The sequence below is a fragment of the Gymnoscopelus braueri genome (genome assembly GCF_963280865.1).
Source record: "Gymnoscopelus braueri genome assembly, chromosome: 9".
In the NCBI taxonomy this organism is placed as follows: domain Eukaryota; kingdom Metazoa; phylum Chordata; class Actinopteri; order Myctophiformes; family Myctophidae; genus Gymnoscopelus; species Gymnoscopelus braueri.
Genome location: NC_137610.1, coordinates 9,835,034 through 9,860,218, shown reverse-complemented (window position 1 = coordinate 9,860,218; position 25,185 = coordinate 9,835,034). Strand labels below are relative to the sequence as shown.

The following is a 25,185-nucleotide window of genomic DNA, read 5'->3' as shown; positions in this document are numbered from 1 at the left end:
CTCTCTCCTTCATGTGTGTCTTACTATAAAAATGTGTGGCGTGAAACGCGATAATGGTTGGAATGCATGCAGTTTGTATATACTGACCTGCTTCAGTAAAGGGGATCACATCGTCGCTGTCGGGTGAAAACCTCATTATGTCCGAAAGTGTTTACTTGTGAATACTTTTCATTTGTTCAATATTTATAAAACCCACAGACAGATTTAACCACTTTCACTTCAAAAAACATTTCCCAAAAACTAGAGTTCGGCCTGCTACGCGGCCCTCACACCTGCGTCGCACCGCCAATCCGACTGATATGCCCATATATGGAGATCTGTAATACCTTGTCCTTTTTAAGGAGATCCCTGGTGTCATCAGTATATGCCCATATATGGGCATGCCCCCTTTTGTGCCCATATATGGAGCTGACTGATTTGTTTGCGCCTGATGCCATGACGACACATTGAGGTTAGACAACACACTCCATATTTGGGTGTATAGCTGCATTGGGAACTTATATGGTTATGGCTGAGTCATGGTGACATAAGCATGACAACGTGGTCCACTGGACGCCAGACAGTCCTCCCTTAAGCCAATTTTCACGATTTTTCTAAAATAGCAGATCTGCAAGCCCATGAGCTTGTATATCTGCTATTTTTGAATAGCCAAAGAAATCTAAAAAGACAGACATGCAATCCCGGATTCAATGGGTTAAGCCAATTCTAATATAGAATAGTAAACGTAGCAGATCTACAAGCTCACAATGCATTGCAACGTGTCGTGAGCTTGCAGATCAGCTATTTTTGCTACTTTTGTGTGCTACTGTATAGCGTGACAATGTAGGGAAATTAATTTACAAAAAATAAAACATAACCAGTTGAAATATGGAGATATGAGGTTTCTGCTTGATAGCAACGACATGCTTCTTTAAGAACCTACTAGTATTCATCCCTGCTCTCGTTCATTCATTTATTCATTCAGACCTTTGTTTAACCTACCCTCAGGCACATGTTCAGATAGACCTTAATTTAAGGGTGTCAAGTTAATAGCATGTGGAAATACAAATAAGGAAAGAGACGAAAGAAAGAAGAAAAGATGAAAGAAAGAAAGAAAAAGTTTAGTTTAGTAAGATTTACAAACCAGTTCCCCAAAGTCAGTGGCCTAGACCAGTGGTTCTCAAAGTGGGGTCCGGGGACCCCCAGGGGTCCTTGAGGGTGTTCCAGTTGGTCCCCAGCTAAATGATAGATAGTTAGGAACCAAATGGACCCTTATGGGTCTGTAACTCAGAGAGTGTACAAATGGAACCAAATGGACCCTAACGGGTCCATTTGGTTCCATTTGTACACTCTCAGAGTTAAATTAACATTGATTTTACTATATAAACTGGGGCCCCAGAGATAGAAATGCCATTAAATGGGGGTCCGTAGCCTAATGCATGTCAAACTGGGGATCCTTGAAATTAAAGTGGTTGAGAATCACTGCTAGAGCTGTAAAATTATTTTCTTATGGGGGTCCCTGGCATATCTTCTCAAATAGGGGTCCGCGGGCTAATAAGTGTCAATTTGGGGGTCCTTGACATGAACAGGTTTGAGAAGCACTGGCCTAGACAGAGGTTAGAGTGACCATCCTGTTATGAGCTTGTCGAACTGCTATTTCCAGCTAACGTTTTCCCCAGAATATACGGATGCTGTGGTTTAAGTGGTTCAACCCCCCCCCCCCCCCCCAAGTTGTTCTGCATGTGTCATCCAGTGATGTAAACCAGCAGATTGCATTGTAAAAGCCACTTAATTTATTCCTCATACAAGAGGGGGAAGTATAGTGGCGTTTCAGCTCAAGTAGCTTGTTTGTGGACGACAGAGTACTCAACGAGCTGTGTAATTACTCCAAAGAAGAGACAACGTCTCATTGTCAGTGTCAGCCGGCTGTGTAACAGAATGTGTGAACTATAAAAGACAGCGCTTCCTCTCAACCCCACAATTCACTTTCCAGCCACTGGGCTGCCTGCCTAGTGCCTACCCCTTCAAGCTAGATTGGTTGCTTGGCAACTAAAGAAAATTGGAGGTGCCTTTGAATTGGGGTTAACGAGTTGCCACATGAAGACCAGAAGCATATGATGAATGTTTCCCACAGAGCTGAATTTAAATAAAAACACACATTTGGTTAGTTTTCAGCCGTGGTGGGAAAAGTACTCAGATGTTTTACTTAAGTAAAAGTATCAATACTGCAATGTAGAAATACTCTGTTACTAAGTAAAAGTCTGGAATTCTAAATGTACTTAGTAAAAAAAGTATTGGTATCAATACTATCAAAATATACTTAAGTACCAAAAGTTAAAGTAAAAAAAAATATTGAAAATAGCAGATCTACAAGCTCACAACGCGTCGCGATGCGACGCGTTGAGAGCTTGTAGATCGGCTATTTTCAAATAGCCTATGTATAAAATAGGGCTAAAGGGGTTAATGTATGTTTTATAATGTAATAATTTATATCTGCAAAGTAACTAGCGACTAATGTTTTCAAATAATTGTTGTGGAGTAAAAGTACAAATATTTGCCTCTGAGATGTAGTGGAGTAGAAGTAAAAGTAGACAATTGGAAATACTCCAGTAAAGTAAAAGTACCTAAAAATTGTACAGTACTTGAGTAAATGTACTTAGTTACTTTACACCACTGGCTTTCAGTGTAAATAGAACAAGGAACTTGTACAAGGGATTTAAAGGAAGTTGACTTGTTGTTTGAGTGAGCGCAGTACATACACCAACATAATGTCATGGCATAGAGACAGTTTCACAAAGCTACAAAAAAAAAGCTATTTTGAAAAAAAAATTGCAAAGTGCAGAAGTAATTTTTTTTACATGGTCTGCATTTCTAACCAAAGAACTGTGCAGTACATTCACACATTGAGGACATCTGGGAAACAGAATGTCCCAGGTTGGCGTCCCAGGCCCAGATATATGTGTCAAAGTTTCCCTGTGCTTATGACACTTAACCCCCTAACCCTGAATTTCTCCCTATGTTTGAGCCGAATCCAGGGGGAACAAGATCAAAGGATCTCCCTCTGGTGCAGGGGTGGGCAGCTTTGATGATGGAGAGGGCCACTATATTTCCACACTCACTCCAGAGGGCCACATTGCATATACTATCGGGCTGAAACCTCTTATCTCCGTAGTTTAACTTTTTTCGTAAATGAATGCCGTACTTTGCCATTCTATGTCACACAAAAGTAGCAAAAGTAGCAAAAGTAGCCGATCTACAAGCTCAAAAATCTGCTATTCTTGCTATTTTTTAATTGGAATCCTGAAAATGTACATTCTTTTTTTCAAATGCATTTAGTTATACTTATGTTAACTTTATGAACTTAAATACAAATATATTGGACATAAAAAAGACAATAGCATTTTAATACTAGTCATTAAGCTACTAATATAGACTGAATTAATTAAAGCGGGTCATGTTTGGAATTGTAACAGCTGAAATCAATAATATATCAGTATTCCGATATTAACCTGCGGGCCGCATTAAGTGTCGGTGGGGGCCGAATGTGGCCCCCGGGCCGCCTCATGTATGGTGTTATGCCCATGGGCATCTCTCACTCTATAGAAAAGTATTTGACAGGTACATGGGCGCTGTTCCACTTTCCACCTTGCAGCCATCCCAGCCTACTAGCAAAGTGAGCTGGGGTTAGGTGAGTTTGAGGTTTTAGTGATTTAGTAGTAGTCTTATCAGTTTGTTTTGAGAGGTCTGAAGTGACATGGGGGTGTAAGCGTGAACCATGCGCGAGCATAGTCAAAATGACACTGGATGAGGGCTCCCGCTAGCGTCCTCAGTGCACTCTTGTTGACAAAGGAGGAAAAAATCGTGTTCCTAATCAACCACTCTACCTCTATTGCAGTGTGTGTGTGTGTGCGCGTGCACACGCACGTGTGTGTGTGTGTGGGTGTGTGTGCCTGTGTGCATGTGATAGTGCTGTAGCAAGGCAAATGCAACATGGACTGTTGTTGCCATGACAGCATTGACAGGAAATAGGAAGGGCCCGGTGCTGCCAGAGGATTCTAAATAAGCATGGAAGTTGCTGAAGAGGTCACGACTTTCCCATTGAATGACGTAAACACTCACGTTCACAGCACAGTCACACACACACACACACACACACACACACACACACACACACACACACACACACACACACACACACACACACACACATCTCCGGAAGATAACTCTAATTCTATCCTCACATGCAGTTTAAATGTTGCATTTTACATTTCCAGTGAGAGATTTAAGCTTTAGTTTAGTTCATAGGCCACTTTGCATTGCAAGCAACTAATAAAATGTATGTTTCACGTTTGTTCAAAATACTCGACCCTAGAAATACAATTATCGTCGCTGTCGTGTGTATTGTATGTTTTATTATGGCCAAAACTGTTGCTTTTCAGGAGATGGAAAAGATAACCTGTGTTCCAATGGATTCAATGTAGTTATTCAGTCACAAGCTCTTGTTAATACTTTTTATTGGTTCAATATCTATAAAACCTAGACACACTTAACCAGCTTGTTTTTTTCCCTTTTTTTTAATTTACAGTAGCCAATTATTTTGTACGCCTTTTTCTCCCCAATTTAGTCGTTATGCCAATTAATTCCTCCCCACACACATTGCTGTATTGTCACTGCTGTCTTATCCTACTGACTCACCTGCCAGTGAGGAGCCCCCACCAGGAGGACATAGAGCCTTCATCCTACTCCTCCCGCCCAACACTCCCTGCTGACAGGTGCCGCCCTAGCCCGTAGGAGTACGTGCAATGACACTCCCCGTCCGGCTTCCCTCCCCCGAACACGGGCCAATTGTGCTTGTATAGACGCTCGACAAAGCCAGTTGCACCACAGTGGATTCGAACCCACAATCTCCGTGGTGGTGGGCAGGGACTTTACCACTGCGCCACCCGGGCACCTCAGATAACCAGCTTGTTGATCTGCTATTTTTGCTACTTCTGCAGTGGCAGGGTAGTAAATTACGAAAAAACATGAAACGTTGAAAACGTTTAAATATGCAAGATTTCTGCCTGACAGCAAGGATATTGTGCTGTACATATATGTTGATCAGTATTATCTGCCATACTGGAGTGTCATATTAATAATAATAATGAGGAGGGTGGTTGGAAGGTGTTGGTGCATGTTGCAGCACTCCTGCAGGTCCACTCACCTATCATCGCCATGCCAACCAACGCTTTTTGGAGGAGAGGGAGGCCCACACACATGGGAGAGCTGAAGGGGCCCCGGGATAATTAGCAGCTCATTATAGAGACCTGTTGAATAGGTCTCCGAGCAGCCAGGAGCCAGCACCGCCAGGAGAGATGAATGGAAAAACACACCGGATGAGACCTCACATCAAAGCGAGCGACACTCACTTTTATGGAACACATATATAATACGCACAGCAGGGACATCTGGGTAACAGGGAGACAAAAGGGAGAGGGTGAGGAAATATTGCATACACCCACAAATATTGCTCATAATCCCAGTTTTTTTAAGTCACCCATGTGTGTGTGTGTGTGTGTGTGTGTGTGTGTGTGTGTGTGTGTGTGTGTGTGTGTGTGTGTGTGTGTGTGTGTGTGTGTGTGTGTGTGTGTGTGTGTGTGTGTGTGTGTTAGTCAGACTGAGTCATAAATATTGGGAGGCACTAGTCTATTCCCCCCCTAAAGGCCTTTAGTGCTCCACAAACACATGAAATACAGCTAGTACTCCCACACACACACACACACACACACACACACACACACACACACACACACACACACACACACACACACACACACACTCTTATATATCACAGGAACATTACGTGGGAGCCAGAGATCCCCAGTTAAGCTCTCTATATCTCATCCACATTCTGAGAGATTTCTGTTTCTGTCAGCAGGTTTGTTATGCAGGCAGCCCCCAATCATGCACCATAACCCAGCATAACTATACAGCCTTACTGCTGTGCTAGCTGACCCATATTGTCCCGTAGGAGTGTGTAGGCCTACTGTATGTATGTATGTATGTCCATATGTTTTTGTTTACACATGAGTATGCAAATATGTGTCCTGTGCGAATAGTACAGCCATGCAGTAAGGCATACACATATATGTCTCTATGTGTGCAGCCAAGCATATCTCTTATCCAGTGCCCTAGAACATTGGTTCTCAAAGTGACTTCTCTTCTGGGGATCCTGACACAAAACCTTTTCAGATGGGGGTCCGCGGCCAAACACAAAAAAGTTTGAGAACAACTGCCCTAGACGAAGAAGCCTTAGCCTAATCTTCAGCCCAGCAGGAGACACGAGACAGTCCCTGTCACAGCTACAGAACAGAACAGAACAGAACACTATCAATCCCCAGACAGACCCATCTACCCACCTCATGATATAAGAGCCGGGCTCGATGTCAAACAGTCCAGCAGTGACAGTGTACTCCTGACTGTACTCGATATATCATAACTCTATCAGGACTGTATTGTACATCTATGGATCCGTGGACACTGAGTGAGATACTTGAGATATTCTATTTTCAGAACGGTAGAGGGCGCTACTCCACCGCAGTCATGTTATTCTATAGCCATGGTTCCATGACGCTCGTCTGTCACAAGCGTCATGGAACCACTTGTTCCTGGCTGGTCTGATAATATTTTACATTTACAACCGCTACGTCATTTACATAAACGTTTTCAAATATAAAGTGCTTACCCCCAAGCCACTGATGTAACAAGCTAAAGCGGTCTGGTCTAGGTACCCGTATCTTCCGTGTTATTCAATAAAAAGCATTTTAATCCGATCGGCGGCCATTTTTGATTGTTTATTTTTATTTTTATAATGTATCAGAGTGCAATACACCTCCCAACCGATAGGAGCGTGTAGTTAAAAGCATATGGAGAATATTCGAAGAAAATGGCCACCGATCCGATTAAAATGCTTTTTATTTAACAATACGGAAGATACAGGTACTTAGACCAGGACGCTTTAACTTGTAACATCAGTGGCTTGTGGGTAAGCACTTATACTTGACATTTGAACGTTTATGTAGATGTAGCGGTAGTAAATGTGAAATATTCTCAAACCAAAAACAAGTGGTTCCATGACTGTAATCATATGACAGTCATGTTTCAGGGCTAGTTATTCTATTGTTTCAAAATACCATTCAAGCACTCTATAATCTAATCATAAATTATGACAGCAGTCACAGAACGAATTGAGGTGAATAATCAACTTAGAACATGCTTGAACAACTTAACGAGTTATAGAGGGTCTTGGGATCTTAGCTCACTGTCTCTACCACATCTATATACCTGTTATTTGGTATTGCCCATTGCCAATTATATTTCGGTAATATGGTACTGGATAAGTCAGGTAAATACTAACATAGAACAATGAATGGAAGGTGCTATGTTACCTAAAACAAGTGCCAATTCTGCCAAAGCCTGTTTCATCTCTGCTTGAGTTCTCTTCTCTCCATAGTTACAGCTCTCCCACGTCTATGGTGTAGTATCTATCTCCCTCTGGTGGTAAGGAGTTGGTAGAACGACTATTCATAATAATATTCATTCATTCATGTATTGCACTGGTTCTCAACCTTTTTCATTTCAAGGACCCTCAGTGTGATATACCACATTAAGCCACAGAGCCCCAGGGCCCCATTTGATTACATTTTTGTATCATTGGGACCCCAAACTACTCATCGATTAATTTAACTCTGAGTGAACCAAATGCAAGGGTCTGTAGACCAACTATTTGTTGACAAACATACTACAACCCTGTTGTTTTGCGGAGCAAATCTTGATGAATGAATGTTGTACTAATGTACTGTATTATGTGAATGTTCTTTGTCATACTACTGCCGTTTATTCCGTTTATTATTTACTGCAATTATTTGTATTATTCATTTCTTTCTTTCTTAACTTTTTTTTACTGAAATATACGCTGAAATATATGCTGAATATACTGTATGTTGTGAACATATACTGCATGTGTTACATGCACTTGTTTATGTAGCCTACTGTACCTACAAACATTAGTTTCAATAGTTTCCCTGAAGATAACTTGTTTTTGGTCTAACAGCTTGCTTGTTTGTCCTGAATACAACGGTGGAGGGGATTAACCTTTTTATGGTGCACAAATGCTTCATCCCTTTCTTTGACATTTAATAAAACTATGGTTGTTAGTTCAACAATTAATGAACAATTATCATGAACAAATACTACATTGGTCGTGTCATGACAAGCATGGATCAATATTCCAGGTAATAATTAAAAAAGTTGTGCACCCCTGCTGTGTAGGGTGTGTAACTTGTACACTCAGCATGTACATTTTGCACTACTACAGACATTTATACCCATTAAATCCTCTTCCTTCTATTTTGACTATATCTGCATCATTTCAGTGGCTGCTATAATCACCAAATTCCTTTTGGGTACCAGTTTAGCTCCCTCTACCCTAAATAAAGCAATAACTCATTTCAGATTTCAATTCAAAACACGAGTGAGCAAGTTGATTAAAAAGGTTTTGTTTTAATTTAAACAGAATTGTCAGACAAAGGCACATGATGCATGGTAAAAGAATGAACCAATCACTGTCCAGTGGAGTTGAATGAGTACTGCATGTAAACCAGACCTGTGGTTTTTGTGGAGACATCCGTTTCATCAGATGTGCAAAACCAGGAACAAACGGTCTTAAAACAGTCTTAAAACAGTCACAAAGACAATGGCAAGTGTCTAAAGTAAGCTGCAAGGGTTATGGCAGACAAAATGTTAAACACGGTTCATATTTCATATGAGGTGCTCCAAGACCAAGTTCTCAACTTTGGGGGCCCAGAGTACTGATGTTGTCACATAATCAGGGACTCGGTTGTACCTAGGATACTAGGCGAGTAGAGTTCATTTTCCTGGTAGAACAGAAAACCAGCAGTGGTCTAGATTTCTCCAGGACAGGAGTTGAGAACCGCCGTCAAAAGCCAATGTCCATCGGACACACGTGAGCGAATACATTGGCCAGTCCCAAAGGAACACCTCCTGGTCTATCATATAGCACCACTTCGGTCCTCTGATACTGTCTGAGTCTTCTGATGACTGATTCATCAACAGGAATAGCAAACGAACGACGAAAACAGAAAACGAGCGCTCCCATCACAGTGTAACAAATCTCCTCTCGATCACAGTATTTTTAACAGACAAATAGATTACCAGACTAGACAAAACACACATAGAAATAACTGAGGAACGGCATGTATGTAAATTAATGTCTGCATGTGTTTGTTGGTACTTATGTATGTATGCATGCATGTTTGTGTGCACTTGTGTGTATTTGTGAAAGTGTAGTATGTTTGTGCATTATTTGTGATTTAAATAGTTGTTGTTTGCAATATGTAACGACCCCCGCTATTGTACAGTATGCTTTCATGGGAGATCACACCCCTCTTTATGGGAGCTCAGCCCTCACTGGCTCCCAGATAACTCGAACCCTGTTTGCATGCATTGGTTGTATATGTCTGAGAATGTGTGCATCTGTGAGCATGTACATGCGTGCGTGTACATGCGTGCGTGTGTGTGTGTGTGTGTGTGTGTGTGTGTGTGTGCATGTTATTTTGTACATGCAAATTGCAATTCACTATTTGCAAAAAAAATAAAAATGCAGAATTTTGGGCCCATAGCCTTACAGTGGTCTCAGTGGTTATTATTATTATTAGGGATTTCTCACACCCACACTAATGTCATTCCTTCACCTGCCCCTGGCAACCCCTGCCGCCCCCCGGAAGATTTACAAAACATTCCCCACTTAAATCATACATTTTTAAAAGTAGTGGTCTCAGGAATATATACAGTGTGTGGGGGTATATATACAGGGTATATATTATATATACACTGTATATATACTATATAGCTACTGTATATATAAATAAATCATATATTGCACTTACAAGGTAAACAAGACAAACTTTTGCGAGATGACTGTCCCTATGGGACAGACACAAGGCAATAAGGAATAAGGTTAACATTGTGAGACGATACAAACAACATTTAGGCTACAGAATGTCCTTCGCCTTTCTAATAATGCTCTCATCTCTCCAATGTCCTCAATCATCAACGCGCTAGCCTTCCGCGACCGGCCCAGAGATCGAGCTTGAGGTTGTGTCGCGTGTTTGTGCACTTGCATGCTTGTGAAAATTCGATCAATGTTAAAAGTCAGACTGAAAATTTTAAAGGGGGATATTCATAGCTCATAGCTCAAGTAAAACCCCCTGCTGCTGGTCACTGACGCTGCAGTTGTTGAATATCTTTCTTCAATTGTCACTGATGTAGTCTACAATTATACAGTATTGTATGACTATCAACAGCCATGAGTGCATTTTGACTTCGTTAAATTACTAATCAAGTAGGATATTCTTTTTAACTATGGGGCTCACATGTAGGACATGCTAAAATTGTGTAAAACTATGTATTTTTGATATTAGTATTCAATTAATAAAAAATCTTAAAATGAACATGTGAAAACATGTCCTTGTTAAAAAAAAAAAAAGATAAACTATTGATTAAAATTAAAAGGTGTTGATTAACGGTTTGACTTTAAAAACCCATCGACTTCCGACGTGTCTTCTGGCGATTGTACAACCAATCCTTTCAAAGACGACCTTCTATAAAGAGACGACTGACGATTAGCTCTGCGTCAGAGGGACTCCGTTCGTCCGCCATCAGGCCGGCACAAGCATGCTGTCCACGGTGCACTGCAAATGCTCCCAGTTCCTCCAGAATATGGCGAGAAAGCACACGCCCAGAAAGGTGGCCACGACGTGGTGTCGACTCCTCATGAGCGGCGCGGCGAACTTGGCCGCTGTCGAGACGCACACCAGGATGACCGTGGCGATGGCCAGCATGATGTTGATGCTCTTCCCCAGCAGCACGCGCGCATCGCGGCTCTCCAACTGCACCGTTTGCTGCTGCTGCTGCTGGAGCTCCAGCTTGGACACCCGCGTCTGACACGACTCCAGCGCTTCCTATGAGACGGAGACAGACAGAGAGATGGCGATCAACGTCATGCTTTATGTCTCTAGATCAGTGGTTCTCAACCTTTTGAGGCCGTGACCCCCCCACCCCCACCCCGAATAACCATATTTGAACTGGGGACCCCCCCCACCCTGATAAGCACTTGGAATGTAGAAGTTGAGGCATTCCATTTTGTTTGACTCGGTTCCACAGATTGTGAAAATAGCAGATCTACAAGCTCACAACGCCTCGCAATGCAAGGCGTTGTGAGCTTGTAGATCGGCTATTTTCCCAATTATTTCATACTTTCTTATATTATTTGGCGATTTGTCAAACACAAAATGTTTGACCAGTTTTTATAGCATAATTTGTCGTTTACTTTTGATGCAGTAATGGTCTTTTTCGAGGTATTAAAAAGGCCATAAAAGTCGTTTTTCTTTTTTGAGGTATTAAAAGGGTCTTAAAAGTCGTTAAATTGTCACTTCACTGTCATCTGGGGACCCCCCCAAAATCATGTGGGGACCCCGACCCACAGGTTGAAAACCACTGCTCTAGATATAATTTGATCGTGAGATTATTCTACACCTTGAATCATGCATTATGAATTTTCTTTTTATGTAATTGAATGGACCTGCATTCCTATGTACCTGTATGTCTCTGGCCCGTTCGTGGGCCTGGTAGGCCACCCGCTCTTCAATGCTGGCCAACTCCTGCTTCAGGTTAGCCGTCTCGTTCTGGTGAAGCTCTGTCAGGTCATTCAGCTGGTCCTCCAGACGTTCACACCTTGTGAGCAATAGAAAAACTGTTGTTTATCTCCTTTGCAAAGAGGTCGATAATAATGATCACAGGCATTCAGTCATGTTCTATTTTTCGTGCCATAGATGTCACAATGATACATTCAATGGCATCTGCCATTAAAGGGATACTTCACTTTCGGGCCGGGGACACATTTAAAAAAAATATTAAAAATAAATGAAAAAAGTTATGGAAAATTCATGGCCCCCTCACGACACGCAGTGTCCTACTAATGTGTGAGGGGGCCATGAATTTTCCATAACTTTTTTCATTTATTTTTAATATTTTTTTTAAATGTGTCCCCTGCCCGAAAGTGAAGTATCCCTTTAAGTGAAAGGTTAACTGGCCCCAAAATGAACAAGAGCATTCAATAGTTGTTTTTGCGCTGGGTGGTACTTGTGGTAAATTAAAGTTCTTATCCATATATGATCAGCTAGACTTATGTCAAATTCCCTCCAGGATTGTGCAGCATCTTTTGAGAAATTTCAGTGTGTTTTAATACAACTCCCGGGTGAGGCAAATAAATCAACCAAAGGACATTACTGAGTGCTGTCTGTTTTCTCGTTTCACAGTGTGACTATTGTGGCACAATTGCAGCAGTCACTGTAAACCATGATTCAGCAGCAAAAATACATTACTGTTGTAGTTGTTAACAGTAATGTATTAATTTGGCATAGTAATAGCTTCAATTGATGGTAAAATTATGGATTTCATTCCATCATGTGAATTGCCAAGAAAAACACAAAGGTCTGGTTAAGCAAAACTGTAAACTTGATGTTTGATGTCACTGGTCTAAAATCATGACTCTGGATTGGTCCATTTCAATGTTTTATTAAAAGTTTGCAGGGGTTGCAGAAAAATGTAAGCTAATGCATATATTGTGTAGACTGGTTGAATTTGGGTTTATTTATTAGATCATAATCACAATCCTGGAGGGCCTTGTATCATACTGTATTAGATATCATGTAGAAATACTTGGGTTGCTTACTGTATGTCTGTCTATCATCCGTTGCCCTCTACTGGCTGTTTCCAGTACACCATTAAAACCCACATAAGCCAGTGTAATACCTGTTTCCAGTCCTGGTTCAGTTTCCCATAGCTTTGCTTTATTGGCACGGCAACAGATTTTAATCGTAAATATACATAACATGACACTTTTAATCTACTGCTGTGCCAATCAAGCAAAGGTATGGGAAACTAAACCAGAAACAGATATGACACTTTCAGGAAACCCGGAACTACGGTTATGCACACATCGCACAGTGCCTATACTGAATGTAGCTAGGCCCCAATTCTATCAAAATACAAGGCCAATAAACTTTGCCATAATTGATACTTTCCATCATTTTCCTGAGCTCTTTTCTCAGATTATTGCATTATATGAATAGTTAGAATGTAGTTAGTTTGTAGGGCTTGTACCCACATAGTCTTAAGCATTTTTTCATGCACATCTCTTGTAAACTCTAGATATAATACATTTATTCTGGCAGTCTATAATTTTCAATAGTTTTCCCAACCCCATACCGTATATACATTTGTTGATTAAATAAATGGATTTGACAAATCAGTTGACTAAGAATTTCTTTACTTAATAATGACAGCACTAAATTTGAGGGAGGATTCTGAAAACCCATTAGGGTTTTGAGCGCGGTACGGTTCGATGCGGTGGAGAACCAGTTCTGCAGGTGTTTCTACCTCAGCCCGGTTTGGTTGTAACCGCGCTGAAGCACGCTGATCAGCCTGGAAATAGTTTCCAGGCTGGCCTGATTATGAGGTGAGGAACCGGGCTGGATGGGAGGGTTCAAATGACGTAGCGTAGGTAATCACTGATTGGTTAAATAACACTCGGAAGAGTCGTGTCGTTTACCAGCGCCGTCGAGTCTATCTGTAGGATCAGTAGCTACACGAAACTTTTCGTCTTCACAGCTTTTCTCATTTCTAGTGTCACTGACAGCTGATTGACAGCCACTGGCAATGGCTGTTGTACTGTATTTGGTGATCAATCAACTACTTTCTCCCAAAGCGGTGACAGTGTTTACTGTGGAATGATTTAGAGGGTTGGAAGGTAGTCTTTCAGGTAGTTCACTGTAATTAGGTGACATATTGTGAGAAAATGGGTACATCATTTCCAACCTAAAAAGTAATTGTTTTAACAATACTTCCCATACATTCAGTTCAACTAACATTCAGTTAATCCCATAGAATGAAACAAAAGAGGATATTTAACTTAAGAAATTAAAATTCATGAAACTTATGCAACAAGATAAGCGAGCTGGCGCCATAGTACATGGCTCGCCACTAGTTGGATTGAGTACATGTGATTGTGTTTGGTCTTTAAAGCACTATTATGAATTGCTCTGCACTGCAGTAAACTCTATCAACAGATACTCTAAAGATGTTCTGCTATCCAGTTCTTTCAGTATGTAGTATGTAATGCTGACACTAATGCTACTTTTCATGCACCATTCATTGGTTAGTTCAAAGGTTTGAGAAGGCTATTGTATGTCTTTAAACAACTTAAAATAATCATGCGGAAACCCATGGCAGTTAAAGGTACTAGAAGCTGGATGGAAATAAAGACCTGAATCGCTCCTCCTGCATTGTCTGGTTGAGGACGTCGTAGTCTTTCTTGAACTGGGTCTTCAGCTCCTCTAGGTCCTCCTCTAGCTGGCCCTGGGCCTCGCGGATCTCCCTCACCTCCTCCAGGCTTAGGGCTAATTTGCCGTGACTGTCTCCCCCAGCATCGTGCCTGTGGCCCTGGCTCTGCTCCACGCCTCCTGCCATGGGGTTCCCGTTGCTCTCGGCCGATATGGAGGCACTTTCAGAGGAGCACTCGTCGTCGCTGGGGTACTTGGGCTTGGCCATCATGGTGGTGCTGTTGCTGAGCCCCTTCCCCGCAACGTCAGGCGGGAAGGAGCAGGTGCTGTCCAGGCTGGTCTTGAGTTGGGCGATATTGTCGGCGCTGCCAAACTTGTTCCTGATGAGGTTGGCGAACTCCCGCGGCTTGCTGAAGAAGAAGGGAGGGGAGAGGGAGACACCAGGCCCAATGGTCTTAATCTTGTCCAGCGTCGGGTGCCTGCCGCTGCCCGAGCCGATCAGCTCCTTGGGAGACTCCCTGGGCATGGTACTGTGCTTGACGAACGAGTGGCGAGAGGATGAGGAGGAGGGAGTGGGGCTCAGGACGAAGCTTTCGCTGTCTTTCATCTTGCGGTGGTACTGCTCCAGCTTCTTCTGCATCTGGGCAATGTTCTGTGCCGTCTTCTGGTTCTTCTTCTCAAACACATGCTTGATGCGCCCCACCTGCTGCTTATCTGCACTGCTCATCAGCTTCAGGTACTCTGCCACGTTCTCATCCCGCGCCGTCTGTTCGATCTTCAGCTGTTCCGTCACCTTCAGGATCTTCTGCTGGAGGCTGTCCATACATGAGCGACTGCGATGCCCCTCCAGGCCCGACCCTGGACTTGGACCGCCGTCAGTCAGATCCAGGTCCAAGTTGTTCTCGGAGGAACCCCGACGCATCAGCGCTGGGTTGCTCAGGACACTGGCCTCACTGCTACGGTCCACCTACAGGGAGGGAGAGGACAAATACAGATGAGACACACAGGTCAGAAATGCTACATTAAAAATAGATTTAAAACCTAACTGTGAGTGAGGAGAAGTAGACATACATGTGTAATGTTGAATTATGTCAGAGAGTTTCTCTAACTAAAGTAACAAGCCAGCAGTAAAACCATTTTGCACACATTCCAAGTGCTAATGGAAAGCTAAGCTTCTTTTTCATATGTCTGTATTTCGTACTGATACTATATGAGCTTATCTATGTACTTCACATTACATTAGCTCCTCCTCAATATTCCACAATCGCTTGAGCATGACCAGCTGGGTGTGTACTGTACGCTAGGGTTCTTTCTGCATGTTAAGTCTTTTAAAGCCAGTCCCTAATACTGTGACAGTATAGCAACTTCCACATCAGCCATTATGTACAGTATGAGAGAAGTGCAACATGCGCGTTGATGTCACCGATAAATGACCACAACAGACATTATGTATAGGGTTTTACAGTAAAGTCCCATTTGTGTTCTTCTAAGGCTCAATATCACAGCAATACTTAATGTAAAGTATGAACTATTAAGCTTCAATCTGGAAATACAACTCCTCTAAAGTCCTCACTGCAGTACCAAGCCAGTTAAAAGAGGAAACTCTAGTGAGAAACTGCTGTGACAAGAAATAAGTAGCGTTAGGGCACTGGTACAAAAGAGAACTGTAGCTGGAAATTAAAAGATCATGGCGGTCCAAGGAGGTGAGAGGGTTATAGCATGAGACACACTGTGCTCAAGAAGAATGCCACACTATTCCTTGATGGATACAACGTGGCTGGTACGAGCAGTAAACAGATCACAGTGGTCCAACCAACACAGTAAAATCCTCAGTGTTCTTCTTTTTCTTTACTTGTAACTCTGACAGTGTTCAAAATAAATGTTACATTTGTACATTCTCAGAGTTAAATGAACACACTCGGGATTTTACAGTGAAGGCTTACTTTGCAATCAGCAAATCCTCAGCATTTCCACATCGCTGTGGGGAGGTTACGTATACCGGTGGTATGCTAAGTTTCTTGAGTGTGGACTATTACATATACAGTAGATTAATCCACCTAGATACTCCTTGTCACATGACAAGTCAGGTGGGGGGGGTGACGTGACGGTCGGAGTGCACAAACAGGATGATCAAGCATGAGGAGTAGACACAGGATGCTGACTAACATAAAGTAGACACAAAAATGAGAGCTAAATGTACACTCAGCAAAGCGGGTCCTATATATATATATTCTGGCTTTTGAGTGAATTAGACATTGCCTCACATGTCATACACACAGTTACTGCCATTAGTCAGCGAGTCACACTTTATAAGAATGTGCTGCCATCATGTCTGTGAGCACTGCACTTAATATTACTTGCATGTGGTTCACCGGAATGCATGATTCCCAATGGGATTTCTTCACACTGTATGTCGCCATTTTAAATGCATACAAAGACACTTGTGGGTGTTTGTTTTCACCGTATGTTCTCTCAATGAGCTTTCGGCTGTTTTATTACTGTAAAGCCCTTCATAACGTATGGCTGTGAAGGTATTATAAAAAAGGCTGACTTAGCACATAGCCGCCTTTATTTACTTGACTGATGCTGAGTATGCATACTCATCCACGCACAAATAATCCTTATTTATTCTAACACACGTTCGTTGTATGACCAGAAGAATAGCATGTCTCTTTCTCCCTCTCTCTTCCCTTTCCCAGTGTCACTCTCCCCCTCTTTGGCGTATGTGTCCTTCTTGAACACAAGACTCTTTCTGTGCCGAGAAAACAACTCACACTTGTGCTGCCTCTACACTAGCTGGGACTATGCAGCGATGACCAATCTCCTGCATATGGATTCAATGACCTGACGTACTGTATAGCCTGAGGAGCCTCATCTCCAGTTGCATTCAGGCTCCGGGGAGTGAGCTGTGCAAAGCTTAGCACCTGACAAAACAATAGGAATTTAAAAAACCCCATAAACCTTCCGTCAAACCCGTTTGTCAAAGGAGGAGAAACCACGACAGGAATTAACCCATTAAGACCCCTGAAGCCAATTCTACAAATGTTGTCTAAATCTGAAAAACTTGTTTCTATGTCAGTGGTTCTCACACTTTTTCCATGTCAAGGACCCCCAAAATGATATGTATTGGGCCATGGACCCCCATCTAAAAATATTTTGTTCCAGGGACCTCCAGAAGCAAAGATTTGAGTTAAAAATGTTCTTTAAAAAGAATATATATTCAAAGATGTGCACATATTTTCACGATTTTTCAAAAATAGTAGATCTACAAGCTCGTAGCGCGGCACTCGGTGCCGCGCTATGAGCTTGTAGATCTGCTATTTTTGAATAGCCAAAGTGTAAAATAATGTTTTTTTAGCTCAAATCAAAAAATGACACAGATGCGTTCCAGGTCTTATTGGGTTAAATGTCTTCTTCCTCAAAGAGGAAGCATAGCGGAGGCTGGTGGTGGTGTGTAGGCCCGCTTCAGATTACCAAGTCTATTAGAGTTCAGAATCACAAAACACAAAAGGTTGTTTGTTTGGCAGCGCAGTCGCAGCCGGGACGACATGCTACGCTGCCGCATTACAGTCTTGGCAGTGCTGGGACTGCTCGGGATAGTCCCCCACCATGGCCTCTACTCTCTGACATGTTTAGGATTTCATTCTGCAGCTTGAAGCGCCACAGAGGGGGGCATGGTGAAGGCCAGGGGTATTGTACTGTGGTGGTGGAGGAAAGCACAGTCACGGTACTGGATTGTAGCACTTACGTAATGTCTTGTAAACCTTATTGGATTGAAAGTGGTAACTAAGAATCGCCTTGTGCTGGGTTTCACCTTATCTTCAAAAAGACCGGATGGGTCTGATTGAGCTGTCAAGATGAAAAATACATTATGGCCTTAATGAAATAGTGGAGATGACTGGCAGCTGCATTGATGATTCCCTGATATTGCCTGCAACAAGGTAGACCTTGACATGAGTTGTTTCGAGAGAATAACAAAACCATTCATACTAGATATTCACGTGCATTGCATGGCTGGTAAGTGAAGCATTGTAGCTTTTACTTGTGATAAAAATGTAAGGCCTTTGGCAGTATGAGGCCTGATTTATGAGAACAGCTCAAATAACAGAATAACACAATCCAGATGTTCCATACACAGGAAAGCGGGGAGATTCAGAATGTTACATGAGTCCCTCCCTCGTTATCCAGAATGCCATCACAATACGCTAAAAACGTGCCGACATGCACCGTCATGCCATTTCCATGCCAAAGTTGATCATGAGTGCTACCCACAGCAACTAGTGCAAAAAGTCTCTGGCTGAACTAGCTCTGCTTAAATGAGGGCAATTGTTTAAGGCTGCCCTATTTCTCACTCCACTTGTCCTAAAGACACACAAGGGTGTTCTCCGGAGGATTTTATTTTAGACAGTAAGGTTTAAGTTGGGCCCAAGGTCCTTTGGGGATTCCAAAGGACACTTGCAAGATGACTGTGGGAATGGAAAGCTGGCAGAGACATGGTAGATATTGATTACGCTGCTAATGTGAGCAGACCTTGTGTGGGTGCCGGCTAACAGCCATAGGGTCATTCATTAGGCTGATCTCTTCCTTATGGACAGGTGGCAGCAGTGTCTTCTAGTGGCTAGATGGGATCGTCCTGTGAATGAAAGGTCACAGGTTCAATCCCTGTAACGGGGCTATGTGCATGAATCTAGCAACCACCAAATTGTAAACATTATTTCGGTGAGTTGTTGCCCCCCCTCCTACCCGCGCGTATTCGATCTAAAACACACAAAGTTGCATTTGTCTTAACTGTGTGACTATCCACGATCAACATCTGGTCTGTCAACACAGCAGTGTGAGTGAGATGACCTTTCTTGGACATGTCACTGTTTCAGACAGTGATTCATGTTAAACTTGCTAAAACCATGGCGTATGAAATTAATGAGGCGTTCTGAAATTAACTCCAGGTGAGGCTAACTACATAAATGAGTCACACAAACAACCCATGGAGGCCTGTTGCTGTTCAACCCACTTTCAGGAGTGTATCTCTAGAGACAGAGAGAGAAGGAAAGAGAAAAGAATAGGAGAGGGAGCCACAAGGACTGAACTGAATCTAATGAGCACGACTCCCCCCAATCATCATAGCCTCCAATCAACACGGTGGAGAGTAACCCACCTAATCACCATCGCTGTAATCAGAGATAGAGGTAGTGTGATATATATCACATTGACCGATATATCAGGCTTATATTTGCATTTTGTACCATATCTGGATTGTTGGCTAAGAACAGCGATATAGAAGATTTATATATATATTTCTAATGTGTGAAGTAGTTTGTTAACTTTGTTTGTTTAAAAATAGATAATGAATGTACATTGTTAATGTTGACAAAGATCTCGGCTACATTGAAAATGAGGGCCTGCCTCTCAACTGTACTCCGAGTTGAAATAAAGGTTAAGATGATGATGAGGATGATGTAAATTTGATAACAAAAACATTCACATGGATTTTGAATGGATGAAAAAAAAGAACATTTCAAGCACTACACTTAGATAGCCAATAAAAAGGTAAACAATAAACATGCCTGCTTAGAATGAAAGACGTGTGCGAGTCAGACAGTAGAATCTGATTATTTTTAGGATACAGAATTTGCTACATTAATCATGGTTATCGGAATAGAGAGAGAGAGAGAGAGAGAGGTAAATTATTGGTCTATTGCTCGTTCCCCAAAATATTGGAATTGCCGTTGATGTCCTCTAGTCAGGGAAGTATGGGGGTCCTCGTGGCTGGGGGCTCTGTACACACCTCACCCCTCTATACCCCCCCAGGCCCCCACGCTGCCCTACTTAAATCCCTGCGTCTGTTTCACACCATGACCCATTTAATAGGCCCTGACCTCAGCAGCATAAAGATGCATTTGTCTAACTTTTTAGCCATTTATTTAGGGGGGGGGGGTGAGAGACAGATAGTGACACTCAATCCACATCTCAGCTGGGCTTTCTTGTATAAAAGGGGCAAAGTTAGGCCGCTGGATGAAGATAATGCACTGAACCAAACTGAATGAATTTTAGAGTTTTTGTTTTGTTTTTAAATGAAAGTGTGTAAACACTTTGAGATATCTGAGACACATAATGAAGGGTAGGACCTCATAAGTTTTCACAAAACTTCTTCCTACTCCTTTTTCGAACATGGAATATAATGTAAGGATGATGTTAAAATAACTTTGCCGCTGTTTCTTTTTTTTAAATCAAAACTTTCCCTTTTTTCTCTCCTTTGTCTTTTTCTCATTTATATTTTTAATATGTTCGAAATAAACGAATAAATGAATGAAATGACTTCAGAAGATCATGGCCCACACGCAATTGAGTATTTTTTCCAAAACCATGGTGATATTTCACCAGAAAAGCTGTTGCTGATGTCTGCACTTTCAAACATTACTTCCCTCGTTCCCTGTGACAAAACCAAACGTTCCTGTTTGCTTAAGAAAATGCCTTTGTTATTAATCCCCTCCCTGACCCCACCCTACACACTCCTAAAAGCAGGAAAAGTGGGTTGATCCAGAACTGGGTTTACTACTCTTTATCTTACGCTATCTAAAACAATATAGAGTCTAGACTATTGCTGCTTAGAATCTGGTATACACCCAAAAAAGCCCCAAAAAGCCCTGGGGCTGGGGGGTGGTTTCATTTCAGCTAAATTCAGCACTCCAATTCACACTTCCGCTTTTGTCTAAACTATGATCTCTCCCTCTTCCAGTGCCATGATGCCAGTCATGAATTGGCATCGAGATCATTGATCCGATCAAACATCGACACACAAGCCAAGTAGTACTCTGTGAAGACTGGGACAGCACATTGAACAGAATCACAAAATGTGGGATGGGCTTCTGTCACGATACCTCTCTGGGGCAGCACATGGCTGAGAGTGTGTCTGAGTGTCTCTCTCTCTCTGTGCCCCTCTCTACTGATATAAACACATGCATGTGCATGCGAAGCCACGCACGTCGCACGCACAAACACACACATCGCTGGCATGCTCATTGAGATGGAACAAATCATCTCTTTAGCAGCAGTGCCACAGAGAAGATGCCTGCCAGCCAGGCTGCAGTGCTTATTTGTATTCCCTCCAGCTGACCCTCATGGATTCAGACTATCTCAGGAACCCACACCGAGACGAGAAGAATTAAGAGAGGGAGAGTGTAAGATTATAGAGAGAGAAAGAGAGGGAGGACAAGCCAGTAGAGGACGGTGAGGGAGCTCATCTTTGAAAAGTGTCAGAAATGAACACAACCCTCCTCCTCCTCCTCCTCCTCATTGCCATCTGCATCGTCCACTCCAGCTGTCCCTGCTGCCTGCCGAGCTTCGATTGTGAACCTCTGCTTTGTTTGGACGTTAAATAAAATAAACAATGTCAAGTCGAAATAAGGAAGGAACAAAAACCTTGCAGAAGCAGAGATTGATGTCTGAACTTTCCTCAGTGACCTGTGGTTGCGTCAGACCTTTTTGTCTATTGTCTCCAGAAAAGCTGGTCCACGACCAAATCAATAGCCCATTAACAGCCAACCTCAGCCTGGCCCCGGTGGACTATGAAAGGCAGTCACTGAATGGAATTCAATTATAAAATATGATAAGTATGATAAATACTATTGTCAATGGACTGATTCACAGTGAGAGCAGGGACAGCATAATTACACTGCACAGAGGTAATAACCCACCCCAGAGGACACCCAGATGTGTTGTTCTGTTGCATTGAGTCGCATTAAACGGTGTGATACAACGGTCCCTTCCTTCCACGAGGAGGAGGTTGTTTAGCCATTTCCAATCTTGTACAATTCTATTCTTGTCTAATACACCATCTTCGCCACTTTACACACTTGGGAGGCAGGGTGTGCATTACACACCACAATGCATGCAAATGGTTGCAGATCATTAGTGGGACCAAAATGTGAAGGGGATTTGACTGCATTGCTTCTGGTAAGAGAGCCACGGACACGTAGGCTATGCAATTTGCTATCTGTGATGATGCGAGTAAAATCTAAATGACAAGATAACATGAATGAAAAGCAAGTAATCAAATCGTCTTTTTCTCTTCTTTTTTCTTTTCTTTTACACCAGACAGATGGATATCAACAACATGCCACCCTCCATTGAAGCATGCTAAGTGCCAGAGCTGTGATGAGGCAGTGTTCACACAGACACATCTGCTTCTTTCATGTCAGTTTTTTACAATCAGAATAGCGCTGATCTAAGACAGCTGCAGTGCTGCTGTACTGCATTGATAAGAAATTGGGGAGGAGGGAGGGAGGGGGCTGGGACACCTTTGGAGGTACAGGCGGTGCGGAGATGCTGGCAGAGTTCCCTCCAGGATACATGATCTACTTGATTGCAAGACAACGAAGCCCTTCGTGGCCAGTCTTCTTTAAGCCAAAAAAACAGGATCAACTTCTTCTTCACTACATTCATTAGGCAGGGTTTGCACAATAGCACATACCTGCTGCAGTACAGTACGAAACTGACAGTCTGATCTCTCCTAGATCTAACAACACACGTTGTACAGGAAACAGGACACATGCTTTAAGGGAGCATTCCTTCTCTGTGGTGTCACCTAGCTGGTTGCCTGCCTGGGATACCTGAGTTCAACAGTTTCAGTTTCTTGATCATAATAGCCCTTGGGTATTTTCATACATGTTCTGCACGTTAGGCTACATAGCATAATGTCAACACTGAGAGGCTACGGCACTAGTGTCTGTCCACACTAATGTATAATTGCATCATGAGCATGTGTTTTTTTTGGGGAAGCAGTAGCACATACACAAAACGATATATACAGTATTATCTACTGCACCGATGCGGTCTGCCCTGATGATCTTATACCCAGGTTTTGCACGTAATTTTGTGCAGGATATGAAACAATAGCTCTGGTCCATAGCGAGAGGGAGTTCTCCCTTAACGCTATGTTACTCTTTTGCCCGTTCCCCGGCGTTCCCGCACACAACCGGTAGCGCAGCCTCTCGTCTGTAGTCAAAATAAAACAATACACTTTCGCTTCTCACCAAAAAAAAGAGGGCTTTAAGATGTTGAAAGCCTATTTTCCTTAGTGGGGACACTTGGAGCCCCCTGCCTCACGTCTAAAATACACTTTTGGCCAGAAAAGAAAATATTCCACCAGATGGAAAAGAATCTTTAGTTGCTCCACTGCATCCCCTACAGATCTTGTCAGTAACAAAATTCCATTGACAAAATCTGTAGGGGGCGCAGCGGAGCAACTACATTTCACCCCCATCCGGTAGAATATTTTCTTTTCTGGCCAAAAAGTGTATTTTAGACGTGAGATGGGGGGCTCCGAGTGTTCCCACTAAGGAAAGTAGGCTTTCAACATCTTAAAACCGTCTTTGTTTTGTTGAGTGGCGAAAGCGTATTTTTTATTTTTTACAACAGACGAGAGGCTGCGCTACCGGGTGTGTGCGGGCATGCCGGGGAACGGCCGAAAAGTAACACCGCGTTAAGGGAGAACTCCTTCTAACGCTATGGAACCAGAACTAATGAAACAATAGTGGCAGCACACACACATATAAACAGGGCTACTTCTCACAAATATTTTTACTGTATTCATCTCTACAACAACATAGATTGGCCTTAATAATACGGCTGAATTTGGGGCAGGCATCCCCAAAGCCTTCACCATTAACGTGTTAATAAAATAACAGCCACTGTGTTCAGATCAGGGACCAGACAGACATTTGCCCTGAACTCATTTCAATGGCTTTGAAAACACAGCATGGGGGGATACTATTGTTTAAGCAGTGAAATATATCATCCGGTACCATATGCTACGAAATAAAATAGGACGCAGCAGCTGTTCTGCCCCACATGGAGATGAACTAGGCGACAGTTTGGAGCCGATCCGATCCTTCGAAATTTGAATTTCTTAATCCGAAATTAAAATCATAATGAATTGTAGTTACTCACCATCCGGCCGTTGAGGTATTTTTCTACTTCAGATAAACTTCGCACAGACACGTCGGCGCTGGGCATAATATCCCGTGTTGGATTCCTCGTGCACAGTTAAAAACTTGTTGTGATCGGAGTGGATCTCAGTTCAATGGTGGTCTCTCACATACTGCATATGAAGCCGACAGTACATGTCGACCCCCCCCTCTCCTCACACACACACACACTGCTCTGCTGTCCACTTCGGCCAACGTTTGACTCAGAAAGGAGTGGAGCAGAAAAACACCAGAAAAATGTGGAACTAACTCCGCCTATATCTCGCTATGCTCTAGCAGCTGAGAGAGGTGGGGTTAAGTCTAATATTATTCATAATAACATGTTTGTATAATCAGTGGTGGAAAAAGTACTCAGACATGATTTACTCAAGTAAAAGTAGCAATACCACAATATAGAAAAAATATCTGATACAAGTATTGAGTTCAAAACTTTAACTTGAATAAAAGTACAAAAGTATTGGCATCAAAATACTTAAAGTACCAAAAGTAAAAGTACTAAAATGTTTGGAAAATAATAGCTGATCTATAAGCTCACAAGTTGCAATTTTCAGATAGCATATGTATAAAATAGGGCTTAAGTGGCACTGGTTAATGTATGTTTTATAACATAATCATTTATATCTGCAAACTGTGCAAAGTAATAAGTAACTAAAGTTTTCAAATAATTGTAGTGGAGTAAAAGTACAATATTTGCCTCTGAGATGTAGTGGAGTAGAAGTAAAAGTACTGAAAACTGTCAATTATGAAGTAAAGTAAAAAGTTCCTCAAAATTGTACTGATGTATTGTACAGTACTTGAGTAAATGTACTTAGTTACTT

The 25,185-nt window shown here is 42.3% G+C and overlaps 1 protein-coding gene across 2 annotated transcripts; it reads right to left on the bottom strand.

Moving 5' to 3' along the window:
- Positions 1-8,500: 8,500 nt before the first annotated feature.
- Positions 8,501-24,557, bottom strand: LOC308091870 (transmembrane and coiled-coil domain protein 3-like). Of its 2 annotated transcripts, XM_080437611.1 has the most exons (5): positions 24,330-24,557; positions 18,912-19,014; positions 14,366-15,348; positions 11,637-11,772; positions 8,501-11,000 (listed from the first exon to the last, which is right to left on the bottom strand). In XM_080437611.1, the coding sequence occupies exons 2-5, from the start codon at positions 18,948-18,950 to the stop codon at positions 10,698-10,700; spliced, it is 1,461 nt and encodes a 486-aa protein (XP_080293737.1). In that variant the 5' UTR covers positions 18,951-19,014; positions 24,330-24,557; the 3' UTR covers positions 8,501-10,697. The 2 variants fall into 2 exon arrangements, with proteins under 2 accessions (XP_080293737.1, XP_080293736.1); XM_080437610.1 differs by lacking the exon at positions 18,912-19,014.
- Between the last annotated feature and the right edge of the window lie 628 nt (positions 24,558-25,185).